General features: G+C 43.3%; 1 protein-coding gene across 3 annotated transcripts in view; it reads left to right on the top strand.

Annotated features, from left to right (window-relative positions):
* The window catches only part of CDK10 (cyclin dependent kinase 10), a 282956-nt gene that overhangs the window by 167128 nt on the left and 99909 nt on the right, over nt 1–15919 (top strand). For all 3 annotated transcript variants that reach the window (XM_069635576.1, XM_069635577.1, XM_069635578.1), the window contains exons 6-7: nt 1875–1942; nt 7454–7506. In XM_069635576.1, the coding sequence (XP_069491677.1) occupies nt 1875–1942; nt 7454–7506 (121 nt within the window). The remainder of the gene's footprint in view (nt 1–1874; nt 1943–7453; nt 7507–15919) is intronic.

Raw genomic sequence — 15919 nt, 5'->3', positions numbered from 1 at the left:
CTGGAATAGCCTGCTTGGAATTGGTCTAACTCTACAGGGTCAAAATGGGGTGTGTCTTAAAGTGTTCTGATTTGCCGTTGTCTGGCATAGTGGTGTCCCTCAGCTTCTCTAAATACCCGACAGTCTGAGAGATATAGCCCCTAGATGGTTTGACTCAAATCTACCAAAAAGGACACAGGCTAAACACAGGCTAAACGCTTGTCCGGGCTGGGATTTCTAACAACGTAAAGGGACGCTGTTCACTCAAGTGTTCAGATAGAAGAAACATAAAATGCTTTGATTTCCTATGTCATAGGTATTTTTGATTTCCTCTGCATCTTTAAATACAATACAGTCTCCAGTATACAGCGCTCTTCCATTTTCTTTTTCTGGTCAAGCTGCTTCTTTGCCATAGGATCACAACACCGATCGCTGCATCCTATACAACATAGAGGGCAGAGTGATGAGACTTGGTACCCATTATACACATAGAAGGTTCTCTGAATACTTAGGGGGAAAGATTACTACCTGTGATCCCTTACATTGATAACCTATTTGCTGTTGGCACCTAAGAATTATGGGATTACTAGCTGAGCCAAGGGTTCCAGTTGCATATCGCACAGGAGTGGTGACAGCCCCTCCTCCATTGTCTGGTACCACCTAGAGTGAGCCAGTGTCTGTAACCGCGGCCTTCTGCACACCCCTTTTTGCTAACTTGCCAAATGCGTATCATTAGATAGGATAGAGGAGCGGGAGAACCGCACAGGCTGAAGCGTACCTGTGACATGGGCTTCTCCCATGTTGGAAAGTTCTAAAAATCAAAAATATACAGAGGATCAGTCCTCGAGAGAAAAGGGGTCGGGCTACAGTCTCGTAAGCAGAGCGAGGGGCGCTCTGAAGGGGGAATTGACTACTCTGACCCGCCTGGCCAAAATCACTTGCACTTGCGCCATAATGGTATGTAAAGATCACAGAAATTGAGCTGACCCATATGGAGGGAAGGGGTGAACTCAATATGGTGTGAGTTCTTGCCGTGCAGGCAGAGTTTGGGAGGAGGTTGTATTAGCTGATTAAGTGGAGGGTGGTAAGTGGGGAAGGAGGCAAAGGGGACAGAGGTTGGAGGAAAGAGGAGGAGGAGCGTGAAAGGAAAAGCAAAGGAAGAACGAAACATCAACAAGTGGAGGGGCTGAAGAAGAGATTGGTCAGATGAGGGCAGAACATTAGGAGACAAATAGAGGAGGCGAGTGAGATAAGATAGAGGGGTATGGTAAACTCCCAGGACGTCAGTTGTAGTGGGTAGAGAGATGAACCCAGAGTCTGACCATTCGGAATCGTGGACAGAAGGAGGAACATGTATGTGTGCAAAATGTTTCAGATGTGCAGGAACATAGGACCCATCGGTATGTGCATGTGGTGGGGCGTCAAGGATGAGACAGTGTGTAGAATGGTGGGCCAGAGAACCAGGCCCCTGGGAAAGCATGGCGGTGAGAGGTCAACAAGCAAGTCAGTGGAAGGTCAGGAGTAGCCTTCTGTTTGCCTTAAAAACTGCGGCCATTTGTTAGAGACTGACTTGGACTCTCCATTTTGAAATAGATTGAGCAAATGCGCACTACCCTTGAGCTGAGAACCTGGGAGGTCAAGAAAGCAGGAAGGTCAAGAAAGACCTGCATTGCCTAAAAAATGTGAATGAGAGGCCCAGAGAAGCCCCAAAGTGGGTAGATACGAGGCTTATTCTACTTTTTTCTTTTTCCACTTTGCTTTCAGCCAACCCAGTAAATAATCCCTATGCCTTTTCTGGAACTACATTTCTGCTGTTGCCCCATTTGTGCAGGCCATTTGTCTTTGTGAGAGACTTCAAGTTCTTCATTTTTCATTTTGTTGTCATCTGATTCCAGGTCAAATGCATCATTCTGCAGCTTTTAAGGGGACTGCAGTACCTCCATGAAAACTTCATTGTGCATCGGTAAGAGAATGTGTGAGTTCTTTTCATGTGTATGACTTTTAAAGTGCTTTACATGTTACTGTAAAATGTGTTGTTAAAATGTAGTTCCAGGGGTGTTTGCAAGTGCCTCTTGTATATAAGACTTCATTAAAGGGTGAACAAGGTCTTCTCCCTGTTTAGGTGTAAAGTTAACAGCATGTTTATATAGTTATGCACATAATTGATCGGCATGGTTAGTGAGCTCATCCCAAGAGCAGACTGATTTCGATAGAATCCGGGCTATTGTTCGTGGAGGACAAACTTAAAATTGCCATTCCAAAGTCATACACTACATGAGTCCTACAGCAGCAGGCTTGACCGTTAGGGTAGGGTGCCCAGCTTGTAAGTTGCTTTGTCCAATCCATAAAGATTCAGATTTTTCCTGGCTTGTCCCGACAGGTGGCAGAGTTTTCCCTCCACCTTCCCTTCAAATCATCTTGTCATTGGAGGTGGTGTAGATCGGGTGTGGACTTTGTTCGTACGTACGAGTAGTACATCTGTGGAATGTAGGTTCTGCTACAGAAGCGATAAACAGTGAGTCGGTAGACAAGGGAACAATTGACCAATGAGGATATGCAATCTTTGAACCAAGCTAAAACCAATATTGGACTCCCAAACAAATGTACAGATTAGCCTAGATCTAGGCCGATGTCTGCCAACTCCATGTAAAGTCTATATGGTTTCATTGGATGTACAAATGGGACTGTAATTAGAATACGGATGCTTTTCTAGGTGTTTCAGATCATCTCTCGAGACCCATGCAAATCTGTGTATTTGTGTGGCGCAATGGAGTAAAGAGGTTGACGAGGAGCAGTCATTTTTGGCTAAAGACTTTTATTAGATGAGGTAAGAAATCTATCTCTCCCTACTTATAGAGATTGGGGTGGAGGTTCCCTACCTCAACCTAGAATAACTCAGGTGCTCGTCAGGATACAAGCCAAAAAAAATTATTAATACACCGTCCACAATCCAAACCAACTACTCAATCCGTGCCACTAAGAAAAGTAAACCATAAAGCATTCAAAAAGGAGAATGACTCTCTTCTAATAGCAACGTAACTCAGTCTCAAATTGACGGAACAGTAGTATCTTCCAATAGGATCTGATATTTCAACTTAACCTAGACCAGGAGAATGACTCCCTTCTCATGGTCTATCTGGAAAAGTCACATAAACTGGTTCTTGACAGTTCTTGGCACAAGTTTTGAAAAGTCTCTTTAGTTCCTCCCATGGACTTTCAAACAACAATGTCAAGGCTGCGTTCATTCTTTTCCTGGCTACCAATATCTTATTTGGAAGCTTACTTTCAAACAGTTAATTGTCTTTTTGGTGTCTCATGTGTATTGAAGTTCTCATTGTGACAAGGGAGTTCCCTCTCCAGGCACTTGTGATTTAAGGCTTTTTATAGTCACACTGTGACGAGTGTAAGGAATTCATGGTGGCAATAGTAAAGACAGACACAAGTGATTACAGCTCAAGGGTGTTTATAAAACTGTACATGCGGGTTGGAAAAATGCCGAATCTAAAACTAAATCTAAGGTGGGAGCAAGCTACAACCATCAAATAATAATAAGGCAGTCCTAGTGGCGTCTTCTCAAAATAAAAAGGGCCCATACTAAGAAAAACCTATTGCCAATCCTTACGCTAAATGCAAAGTGTAGGATAAGGGTCATAAGAAAGAAAGGAGTGTTTTAAAAATAAGTCAGGATGTGGTAGTCCGGGTCTCCCTGCCCCACGTTTTGAGCAAGGGACAAGGCGGGACTCCAGAGCACAGCACATGCTTGAGCTTTCCCAGCACGACCCAACAGTTCCGCTTTCAGCTATCAGAGCCTTCAGTGGTTAAGTCTCTTTTCTACAAAAAGTCTCTTGCCTTGAGGACCTGATGTATTCCAAAAATAACAAACACAATTTCCTTTCTGTTTGCACGTTGGGTGATGCCTTCTCACCCTTGGATCCCCCTCGTCCTGGCTCAGACCCTTCTCGAATATTAGCTTCCCTCCGTCGGGTTCACTACGGCTTTGAACACAATCTCATCTGTGACATTCACAAATATTAATGTCTTTTTAAACAGTTCACTGTGGACACTCCTCCGCCGGGTTCACTCTTGTCAACACACTATTCATTGGGACTTCTGACTTCGCCCCCTTTTATCAGCATCTCTCTGTTGGGTTCACACTTGCCAACTTTGCCAATTTAAACAATTTCTTGAACAGTTCTTACGATGCAGGTTTCACTTCCCTTAGCTTCACTATCATCTGCCGGTCAAAGACTTTCGACTGTACAGAGGATTTTACTAGACCCGTGTATGACCACTTTGACCCCTTTCTCACATTTCCCAAGGCCTTCTGGTAACAATAGGGTATTTGGCCAAAGTTTCTGAAGTGAGCACCCACGTGGTGCCTGACTCCTCTGTAGCTGGTTTTCCACTCTTGTATTAACAGTTCTTTGTAGTTTCTTCAATTGGCCGTTTGTTACTTTTGTTCAACAAAGTTCGGTTTCTTATCGGCACTCTCCTCGACTCACCGGCTGTGATGAACCGCTTGGATTTGCTTGTTTCTGGAGTCAAGGTCGGTACCATGGTGGAAAGTGTCTCTCCCTGGCTTGGTTATCAGCGGAGGAGGGCCCCATGTACTGTTGACATCTGCTGCAACACACGCTGGCTATTGTTCGCGGTCTTCCTTCCGTGGAGGTTTCACAGGCCTGGCTCGAAAAGGGCAAGGTTGCTTCTCTCCTTGTCACCCTCTATTTGCACCGTCTTTCTCCTCCTCTTGAACGGATGTGCTGAGTTAGCGCTCTCGTTGTGCGGTCTGCCTTGCTCATCTTGTGCTCTCGTGTGCCACCTTTTATCCCTGTGAGGAAGGGAAGGTCTGTCGATTCTGGTCAATTACCTGACCTGTGAGAAACCTGAAGGTGTCTCATTTACTAGTCCCCGGGATCTGTCATCCAGGTGGCCAGGACATGGGCATCGCTATTGGATCCAGTTCCTGGGGGTGGACCAGTGAGGGAAGATCACCTGGATGGGGTGTCCTGGGGGAGTTGAAGTGGGACACCAACGGGCGAGACGCGGTATCCCCCTGCTTATAATACCTTTTCCCCATCCTACTCTGTAGAATTTTCAAACCCTCGACCACCCCCCCACCCTTTTCCGACACAAACGCTTTCAAACACCACAAAAAAACGACAAAACCCAAATCCGTCTACCTGACATGTCCCAATACAAGGGTCAGGCAATTGACCCGAATCACACACACATGACAGCCCTTTGCCTTCCACTTCAGGTTTCTCACACGAGGGAGATCACTCCCGAAGAATACTGGTCTCTCTTGACTCCCTGCACCCCACCAGGCTTTCCCGCAACTCCATTACCTTTATCTTGGGAGTGCTGCCAGTTCCTCCTGAGGTCTCGTGTCCCATTTTGCTTCATATGCGCTCAGTGTTTTCCAGGTTTCCTCTTCTTTGCTCGTGGTGACTCAACAGAGTCTCTGCTGCCGTGGTCCCAGCGTGTGGTATGGACCGCCCGGCCTCCTTAATGAGGTCACTCTACTGCTAAGCTCTTCAGGCTTCGTCAGCGAGTCGGTTCGCCTGCGGCTCACAAAGCTCCCTTCCACTTCTTCCTGTAAGACCGACTGTCTTTCATCAGTTTGGGTAGCGTGGGTTTGAACTTCCCATGGCACGCAGGGTGTACGCCAGCTTCCTTCGCTGCCCGACCTCCTGAATCTCTCTTGTCCTCCTTTGATGTTTTCTTTATACAGCATAGCCCGCCCTCGTGTAGCTTCAGTGTTTGCCAGCAATGTCTCTGAAGTAATATTTGTCTCCCCGTGGCCACATCGTCAGATATTTGATGATTCCTTCCATTATTAATCAGTATCTTTCTTGAGTTCTTCTTCGTCTCAGTCCTATCAGGCTTTACGAATGGGACATTAGAAACTGCACAATAACACACAGCATTAATCTCTAGCTGTGAAAGGATAGGAGTCAATAAGGGTAAGGCTTCTGGGGGTAAGGGCTTAGTGGGATCTTTCACCAAACGGGAGTCCCTATCCGCATGAGTGGAGTCTCTCCCTAGGGGTTTCTCACGCTTTTTACAACCCTAGGGGGATTATTGGGTAGCGGCCACACCCCCCTAGCCTCATAGGGAAGAGCTTCCCTCTGGGGAGAAGTGCTGAGATCCAGTGAATCATCACATAGGTTGTTTTAGATTTGCTTCTGAGGTCATGGAAGTAGGTACAGTGGCATGGAAAGAGAATTGCCACTTCTGGCTTGCAGAGGTGAAAATAGGGTACATTTTTCTTTTTTCATGTTGGTCTGAAAGAAATACATTTCATTATTTGGTGAGGCTGCGGAGAAAAGGCTACTATGATCTTTCATGGCTGCTAATGTGAACAAGACAGACAAGAAATTCTACAATGCACACCTTTAGTAAACTTTTTGTATGTAGGGTATTCGACTGACAAGTACAAGTTTTCAATAATGTGAAATAGAACTCAAGGTGCATGGGAGAAAACGCAGTCCTGGCACATGGCCTGTACAAATATTAAACATAAATAAGCAAGTTCCCAGAGATCTGGGAGCTCCCGTCCCCCCTGCACACTATCATTGGCCTGGAATTAGCCAAAAGATTCCTTTTGTATATTTAAACATGAAGTTAGGGAAAGTATTTCAAGTGTATAAGGAAAGTAAATAATAAGTCGAGTAATGTTCTTGAATGAAGTTACAAATACTCTCTTGTCATCACAAATTGTTATTTAATATAAAACCCAACACGTTTTGAGATTTCAATCTCTTCTTCAGGCTTACAGTTCTTTGTGAATTTCTGCAATTTAACAAGAAAAAACAAATGTAAATAATTATGCAACCTTTCAAGAATATTACTCAACTTATTATTTACTTTCCTTTTACACTTAAACTTTTCCTAACTTCATGTTTCAATTTACATAGGACATTTCTTGTTAATTCCAGGCCTATGATAGTGTGCAGAGGATGGAGTTCCCACATCTCTGGGAACTTACTTATTTGTGTTTGCTAACGTGAACAAGCATGATGTGGGCATAATCACAGCTGGCCTTCTGTGGCCCTAGGAGAGTTGGGCTCCTGTCAGTGCTGCAAACACGGAGTATAACCCTCTCTCCTCCAGTTGATTGTTTGGCTTGCACACTAGTGTGCCAGAGATGACATTGAAGCCTTGTTTAAAAACATATAAATAAATGTATGCCTTGGTATTCAGTCATTAGGGCACTCTAAATCAGCTTAAAGCTGATGTAGTAATGTAGAATTGAGATCCAACTTGACCATTCTTACCTAGGATGCTTTGTTATATGGGGCTGGTAGCAGGGTATGGGTTGTCTATTCTGTGTGTGTAGTAACATAACATTGCTTGCTGGCCTCTCTCTAAAATGTTAATCGGCTTGCTCCATAAATGTATTTCCAAGTCTCACACTTAATCGGTCTCCTTCTTTCTCTGCTTCCTTTGGCTACCCCCGTTTTTCTGCTATCAGAGATCTGAAAGTATCTAACCTGCTGATGACGGATAAAGGTTGTGTGAAGATTGGTAAGTCCCAAGGCACATTTATTTGCAAATGTGCTGTGAACCTGCCTTCTGTTTTACGTCATGTCACAATTCGTGCTCAAAGCAAGAGTTATGCTGCCACTTTTGCCTGCAGATACAGGTTTTGATATTTTGCAAGTGGTCTACTACACAGTAAAAATAAATCATTTATATTTGGTTTGTAGATGAAACCATATGCATTTTTAGGAAAATACATGCTGAAATATACCACCAATTTGTGTCAGTTGACCAGTTTACACAATATGTAAAGTATTAATTGTTATACAAGTTCATTCTGTAGCATTAGTGCAGTGGATTCTTTACAAAGGCTTTTGTAACCTCCATAGCTCTGACCAGGAGCAGCTTGATAATGAAGCAGGTAATACCTCTGGAGAATAGAATATAGTAGGCAGACACACTCTATATTTAATTTTGGGCACCTTAGTCCACAGCTCTACACATCACTTGCAGCCTTATAATGTGTCCATCAGCCTTTCACCACGAACTAGGGTAGCAGTCCCAACTGAAATTCTATGAAGAATCTCCTAGCCCACAGGAATGGACAGTCCATAGTCCTGTTTTTGTAGTGAAGTTAAGATGTTTGGCTTGATATTTTTACAGGAGTACAGGATTTTAAAATGGCTTTCATTTCCAGAAAGGCCCTTTCTTTCACACACTCTTAAACCAAACATTCAAGTAAAACCAATGTGAGAGCTCCAGTGTTTCCCATAGAAGACATTTGAAAGTTGTGGTGGGTCAGGAAGGATCATCTACACAAATGTACCTTATTGACCTCATATGTTTCCTTTTGATCCAGATTACCTCTTAACTCTAAGAGTAATGCACTTATTTGTCCCTGCAGACTTTTTTTCTCTGTTATGCTATTCATGCGCATGACTTAATGCACAACTGCCCCCTTGCCCCCCCCTTCACCCCTTCTGTGGGTTAGTGCCCCAACTGTCATAGAATTCACCTTTTAGCTCAACTCCCTTATGGCGGATCACATGCGTGAGGATGAGGATTGGGGAAACTTGGGGGTCGGGGATCGCTGCCCGCTCCTTGATACTGGTCCCAGAAGCCATACGCAGGGCATACACCCTGGTTCCCCAGCCTAAGCCTTGTATATTAAAGAACTTCTTCTATCCCCAGTACCTCTTCCAGGGTCGACATACCGGGTTTCTCGCTAGACTCCAAGAACCCCATTGCTGCACTGAACCTTGCCCTATGTTTAAGCAAGCAAGGGAAAGTGTGTATCAATTTGTCTCTTGTATTCCCCCCCGCCACCCCCCGAAGGGGGTTTGATGATTGGCACATAGGGGTTGCAATATACGATACTTAGGCACTCTCTTGTGGCCCGTGTATTAAAATAGTAAGCTGTAATATGGCCGGAGTCCAAAGCAAATTGTATGATGCAGAGTGGGTATAGTGGTTAAGTTGGGTAGATGTGATTTGCTTTCAAGAAACAGGGTTGGTGTATGTATCCTGTTTAATGGGCTGTTTTCCGGGTTTTCAGGATACATGCTGTTAATGCCACTCAATCAAAGAAAGCTAGATGGAGCTCTGGCCTAGCGACACTGGTAAAGAACTCTTACTCCTCGACAGTAGTCACTCAGTCTGTGGAGAATCCGGCTTTATTAACAGTTTCCATCATGGACAAAACAAATACAGAAGGGGCTTATTTTAACAGTAATAAAAAAGATGTCATGGCGAAATATAAGCAGAGTCATCAACTAAAAGAATCATTATTTCTACCCACGGCTCTAGAGCAAGCCAAATTGGCAAATGTATTATTAATAGGAGATTTTAATGCTAAATTAGGACCAAATAGCATGGTCCCCCAAGACAAGATTTGGTTGGAGGAGTATTGTGTGATCCCAAAGAGAACTATTAGCGGTAATTTCTCTGCAATGGGGAGGTTAATGGATTTGTTCATGGTCCAGTATATGTTCGTTGAACTAAAAGGCAGAGGCCAAGAGAAAGTTTCCACCTGTTCCAACTTTTAATGCTGGGCATAGGAATACAATCACTGATTGTTGACTTTTGACTGTTTTTCATTTAAGAAAGTCGTGGATTTTAGAATCTGCGACCGCCCACAAAGTGGCCAAAATCCTATGGTGGTAAGTTTGTTGATTGATGCCGGTTTAGGAGACGTGCAGCAACTGGCAGTCAAATTGAAGAATTTTCTTCCTATGAAAAATATTTCGCGAGCTGAGGTATTAATGCTATTAGAAGATGTGGATGTCTCCTTGCTCTGGGATAAATTACTGGAGGTCCCTCTCTGTTGTGAGGTTGCTGATCCAACAGCATTAATTGATGTCTACAACCAAACTATCCAAAAAGCATTACATTGTATAGCCCCTCTAAAACTGCGAAAACCAAAACCACGTGCCCACCTTAACTCGTGGTTCACGCCACAGCTGAGAGACTTGCGTAAAGCAAAAAGAAATGCAGAATCTCACTGGAAAAGGCACCAAACAGAGGTCAACAAAAGTACACAAATCGCCGCCTCTACCAATTAGAAGGAAGTGATACTCCCAGCAAAAAAGGACTACAATAAACGCATCCTGCAGGTACAATCTAATACTAAAGAGCTCTTCAAGATTCTCAAAGAACTTGAATCTCCCATAACCCCCATCGACAAGTGCACCACAGACACTTTATGGTGCACTTATATCCAAAAGGCACTTCTTGACAAAATAACCACACTGAAGACTAAAATCAACAACAAAAAATGTAGTCTGCTCACAGACCCACCCTCCACCACACCCAATTTCAACCACGCCTTTCCCCATCCTGGCAAACCATTCAGCTTCTCCCCTTTGTCTACTTGGGAAGTGGAGAACATCATTAAAAAACTCAAACCTACCAATTGTCAAGGCGACTCCTGTCCTGCGACGGTCATCAAGGAAGCTGCCCATGAGCTAGCCCCATTCATCACCACCGTCATTAACGCCTCATTCAAATCAGGTATTGTCTCAGATAATCTCACAGATGCCTGGGTCATCCCCCTCATCAAAAAACCTACCCTTGATCCAAGCAACCCCTCAAACTACAGGCCCATTACCACAATGCCATTTCTCCTAAAAATTTTAGACCGAGCAGCTTACTTTCAAATCCAGGACTATCTCGAATCTAACAAACTCCTCAGCCTCTGACAATCAGGCTTCTGTCCCAGACACGGAACAGAGACCACCCTCATCGACCTCAAAACACAAATTGAGGACTTAAAAGACAAGGGTAAGCTAGCCTTACTTGTCTTACTGGACCTCTCCGCAGCATTTGATCTGGTTAACCATTGAATTATCTGCCATCACCTAAAAACTGCTGCCCACTTCTCAGACGAAGCCACCTCATGGATCGGCTCCTTTTTGGCAAACCGAACCATGCAGGTATTCTCCCCTTATGCATCCACCGATCCATCACCAGTCACATGTGGTGTCCCACAAGGATCTTGCGTTTCACCCACATTGTATAATGTATTCACAAAACCACTATTCGATATTCTCCACTACCTGGGTGTCACCTATACTAACTACGTGGATGACACCCATATACTCATCCCCATCACTGGAGACCATGAAACTGATTCTAAAGCTCTTAACAAAGTCTACTCAGTGATCCAGGCATGGATGGCACATCACGGACTATGTTTAAATGATGATACAACTGAGCTACTTATCCTAGGCTCCCACCTTAAAGTCAACAAAATAGACCCTGTATTTAAAGCTTTTTGCATCGACTGGAATATCATTAAGGTCTCAATGATACTAAAACCCTTGGCTTCTATCTGGACTCGACCCTCTCTCTGAAGAGACAAGTAAATTTGGTGGTTTCAGCATCTGCATACACATGCAAACTACTAACAGTCTGCGGACATTCCTCACCGCATCGAACTGCATCATCCTTGCAAGAACACTCATCATGGCTAAAGTTGACTACTGCAATGCCCTCTACCTGGGAACCAGCCTTAAAAACATCAACAAGTTACAAGTAACCCAGAATAACGCCATCAGAGCAGTCCTCAATAGTCCCAAAAAAATCCCACATTTCCGATACAAGACAGTCTTCACTGGCTCCCAGTTGCATCCAGAATCTCACTCAAAACTCTTGCACTCACCCACAAGTGTTTAGCCAATCAAGCACCTGACTACCTGGCCAACCACCTTACAGCACACACTGCCACTCGACCACTCGGATCTGCTCAAGCCCATTCACTCGCCATTCATCGATTTAAACTACAGAAAGCTGGCGGGTCCTGCTTCCAAACTATGGAACACACTCCCTAACATACTCAGATCTGAACTCCCTTACCTTGCCTTTAAGAACAAAGTCAAACTTTGGCTTACCGAGTAGGAATTAGCTTCCGCCACTGGCTAATGTAAAGTTACCTTACATTCCTGTAAATACTTCTGCAAATGGGACCCAATGTTACAATCTCTTCTCTACGTTGGCAACCTATGTTTTGTAAATACTGTACCTTCTAACTTTCTCTGTAAACAGTACAGATAAATCGCCTGTATAATATATGTATGTAATGTATGTTTCTCTATGCATTCCAATTCCGTATTGTGATCTGTGATGTTACCTACAACCGTGTAAGAAATGCACCCAGATACCTCCGGGCCTGGCGCACAATATAAATAAATAAAATACAAATACAAATGAACCTTTTATGAGCCTATTCAATCCAGAATTAATCAAATTACTCTGCATGCTTCCTTAGTTCAATGAAATACCTTTGCTCCAGTGTGGGCTGATGCGCCTTGGTTTGATAATGAATGCAGACATCTGAAATGGGCAATACATGCAGCCTCCTCTCACCGTAAATTAACAGCGGGTCATCTTTATGAAATGAAGAAACTGTATAAGAATCTACTTAGGCGAAAACGCTGATTGTTAATTGATGCTCAGTGGGACCCTTTATACAAGACTGTGAGAGATAACCAGCCCACAAATTTGAGTGAGTTTAGTAATCAGGAGGTTTGAGGGTACCAAAATAAGAGATGCAGGCATTATTGATCCAGAACAGTGGCTTACCCATTTTATGGAGCTTTTGTGGAACTCATACGGAGGGTGATGTTCCCCATCAAATTATTTGGTCTAGATAGTCGGGGCAGATTCCGGTTTTTACTGTCTGAAATCGAGGTTCAGTTGAAACCTTTCAAAAAAGGGAAAGCAGCTGGCCGGAAGAGCTTAGACCAGAAATGTATGGCCAAGCAAGCGATTGGTGGGCACTGATTTTGGTTCGGGTTTTTAATTCAATAGTTACATTAAATTCTCCTCCTATTACCTGGAAAAAGAGTTGACTTAATGCCTGGGCTAGTGAGAATGAAGTAATCTCGGATATGCAAGCAGGCTTCCACAAAGGATGTTCAACTATCGATCAGTGCTTTATTTTAAATGGGATAGTTGACAAATATGTTAAAAGAAGGAAGCTAAGGCTCTTTTTGGGCTTTCTTGATTTGTCCAAGGCGTTTGACCCGATCAGCCGTATATTATTATGGTAGAAGTTAAAATATATTGGGGTGCCTTTTGGGCTGCTGGTGGTCAGTATGGGTACTCGAGGGAGTTTAGCAATAATAGGAGGGTTAAGCATGGTTGTCCCACTGCTCTGCTTTTTTTTTCAGTATTGCTCTGTAATTTTAACCCCCTGGCCGCTCAGGCAGCCTTAAAGGGATGGTCTAGTAAAAAATTTTATTTAAAAAATAGATAGGCCACATAAAAAAAAAATACTAGCATTCTCCGTTTTAAAACTTCCTATGTAAAATTTTGAGCTATTCAAGCTCAAAATTCGCAAAAGCAAGCACAGGGGCGCAGCCATTTTGTGAAATGGAGGCCCTCCTGTGCTGGCTTTTGCGGCACTAATGAAGGAAAAGGCATCCAGCTGTAGTAAACAAAGGCTACCGCTGGGTGGCTTTCCCTTCATTAGTGCTGTAGGCGGAGAACGGGGACCGGAGACTAGAGCATGAAAGCTGCAGCTGAATCTCGGTAAGTGCTATTTATTTATTATATAAAAAATAAGCAAAAGCTGTGGTTTTTTTTCTAAGTTTTCCGGGCTGGTGGAGCCCGGAAAACTTAGAAATAAAACTGCAGCTTTAAAAACGTTGTATTTATGTTTGCGGTCGCTTTTGAAGCGACCGCAAACATAAATACAACGTTATTGTGTTGGAAAACGCTGCGGTTTTTCTTTCCAAGTTTCTCAAGGCTCCTCCGGCTCGGAGCAAACATAAATACAACGTTTTTAAAGCTGCGGTTTTATTTCTAAGTTTTCCGGGCTCCTCCAGCCCGGAAAACTTAGAATAAAAAACGCAGCTAGTGCTTATTTTTTGTAAAAAAAATAAATAGCACTTACCGAGATTCAGCTGCAGCTTTCCTGCTCTGGTCTCCGGTCCCCGTCCTCCGCCTACAGCACTAATGAAGGGAAAGCCACCCAGCGGTAGCCTTTGTTTACTACAGCTGGCTGGCTTTTCCTTCATTAGTGCCGCAAAACCCAGCCCAGGAGGGCCTCCATTTCACAAAATGGCTGCGCCCATGTGCTTGCTTTTGCGAATTTTGAGCTTGAATAGGTCAAAATTTTACATAGGAAGTTTTAAAACGGAGAATGCTAGTATGTTTTTTTTTATGTGGCCTATCTATTTTTTAAATAAAAAATTTTACTAGACCATCCCTTTAATTCCTCCCTCTTTAAATGGCGTCAAATTGAGTGCACTGCTATACGCAGATGACCTGGTGCTGCTGGACCTAACATCCAAAGGTTTACAGCTGAGTTTGGATCACACCAATATGTATTTTAAAACCAATGGTTTGGCACTGAATTTGGCAAAACCGAGTGAGTGAAAATAGATATCAGGGTTTGCTCTTTGGCCTTGGAAAAGTCATATAAGCACAATAGCTAAGCAGGTTTTGGTGGACTTGTGCCTTTTTATTACAAATTTGGTGTCAAACGTTTGGACAAATGTCTGCAGGTAATGCAGGCTAAGATCAATAAGGCAATCCTCTATGGAGCCGAAGTGTGGGGCTTCACCCTGTGCAGGTACCTAGTAAATCTGCAAAACAAGGGTCTATGTAGGTTAGTGGGCCTGCCAGCAAGCACTGCAGCTGATGCTGTGCGTTACGAATTGGAGTTAGTGAATATTTATTTTTGGGCCGAGTAGCGGTTTCTAGATTTCTTTCTGAAGTGTTTATATGCCCCCTTGACGAACCCCAATGTACAGGCGGCCGTAAGAGAGCTTAGTATACAATCTACTGAAGACAGCGAAAGCTGGTTTACTAGTGGGATTATGTTAATGTCCCATTGTGGACTGACAGCCGAGGTTGTTCGGGGTGTCCGTCTAAATGCTTGCCAAAAATGTTTACTTAACAAGATGGCGATTGAGCTGAAAGTGGGATCCTTCAGGGAACGTGTGGCTATGTTATCTTCATTCAAATGTTATGATTCCGCCTTAGTGTACCCAAAACCCTCTTCAATAATAGTCAAACTACATGCTTCTGATAGCCGTAGGCTAATGCTTATGCCATGAAAAAATGTGCTGCATCTGCGAGCAAGAGTACCATGGCTGAGGTTATAGAAGATTTGCCTTCGTAGCTTGAGACGCAAGGGGGATCTTATTCATTTTTTAACGGTTTGCAGGTTTTAAAATAATTTAAGGAAACGCTGGCTTAGACAGCATTTAAATAGAAATATTATAAGAACATGCATGGGGCAATGCATTTTTTATGACTATTATTGATGAAATGTATTAATCTGATGTAGCTAATTTCATCAAGGAAGCTTTTAATGTGACTCGTGTCTTATGGGGAGATGGAATTTTGTTCATATGATGTTCTTAATACTTAAACTTGGTAAGGATATTTTATGTATTGTTGTGATTTTAATTCTGTTAACGGATGCAATGTCCGAATAACATATCTAAATCTGAGATCCATTGCTGTATAGGAAGTCGAACCAGGAATCTGAACATCAAAATATGCAGAGTTTAGAGCATCCCATTGACGGACCTGTAATCTTGGGGGCTCGGTAGAACATACAGTATTATTTATTGTGTGCTGGCCACCCAAGGGAATCAAACCTATTTAGCCAGTACATATACTAACAAAAGAAAAGGCCATGAAGACTTAAAAAGTAGAGTCTTCATTTTCTTTCGTAAAAGACCCAAGTCCTCAGTACAGTCGTTCTCTGGTAATGAATTCTGTTGTGCTGAGGCAAGCACAGTGAAGGATCTACCATGTGGCCGTGTTTATTAAAAACGAGGAGTCGCCAAGGTATATCAATTGTTCGCTCACTGTGGTTGCCAGATGATGTACCATTTAAGATGCTATTTTACAATTTGTGGTCTCTGACCATTAAGGCATTTATGCACAAGGGTCAATTCTGGCTGCTGTATTCTGTGTTACTTGAAGACCATGAAAGGTGCTG

This window comes from Ambystoma mexicanum, chromosome 1q (genome assembly GCF_040938575.1).
Source record: "Ambystoma mexicanum isolate Mex_15411 chromosome 1q, UKY_AmexF1_1, whole genome shotgun sequence".
Taxonomy (NCBI): domain Eukaryota; kingdom Metazoa; phylum Chordata; class Amphibia; order Caudata; family Ambystomatidae; genus Ambystoma; species Ambystoma mexicanum.
The sequence above is the reverse complement of the archived record's forward strand: the minus strand, read 5'-3'. Positions and strand labels throughout refer to the sequence as shown.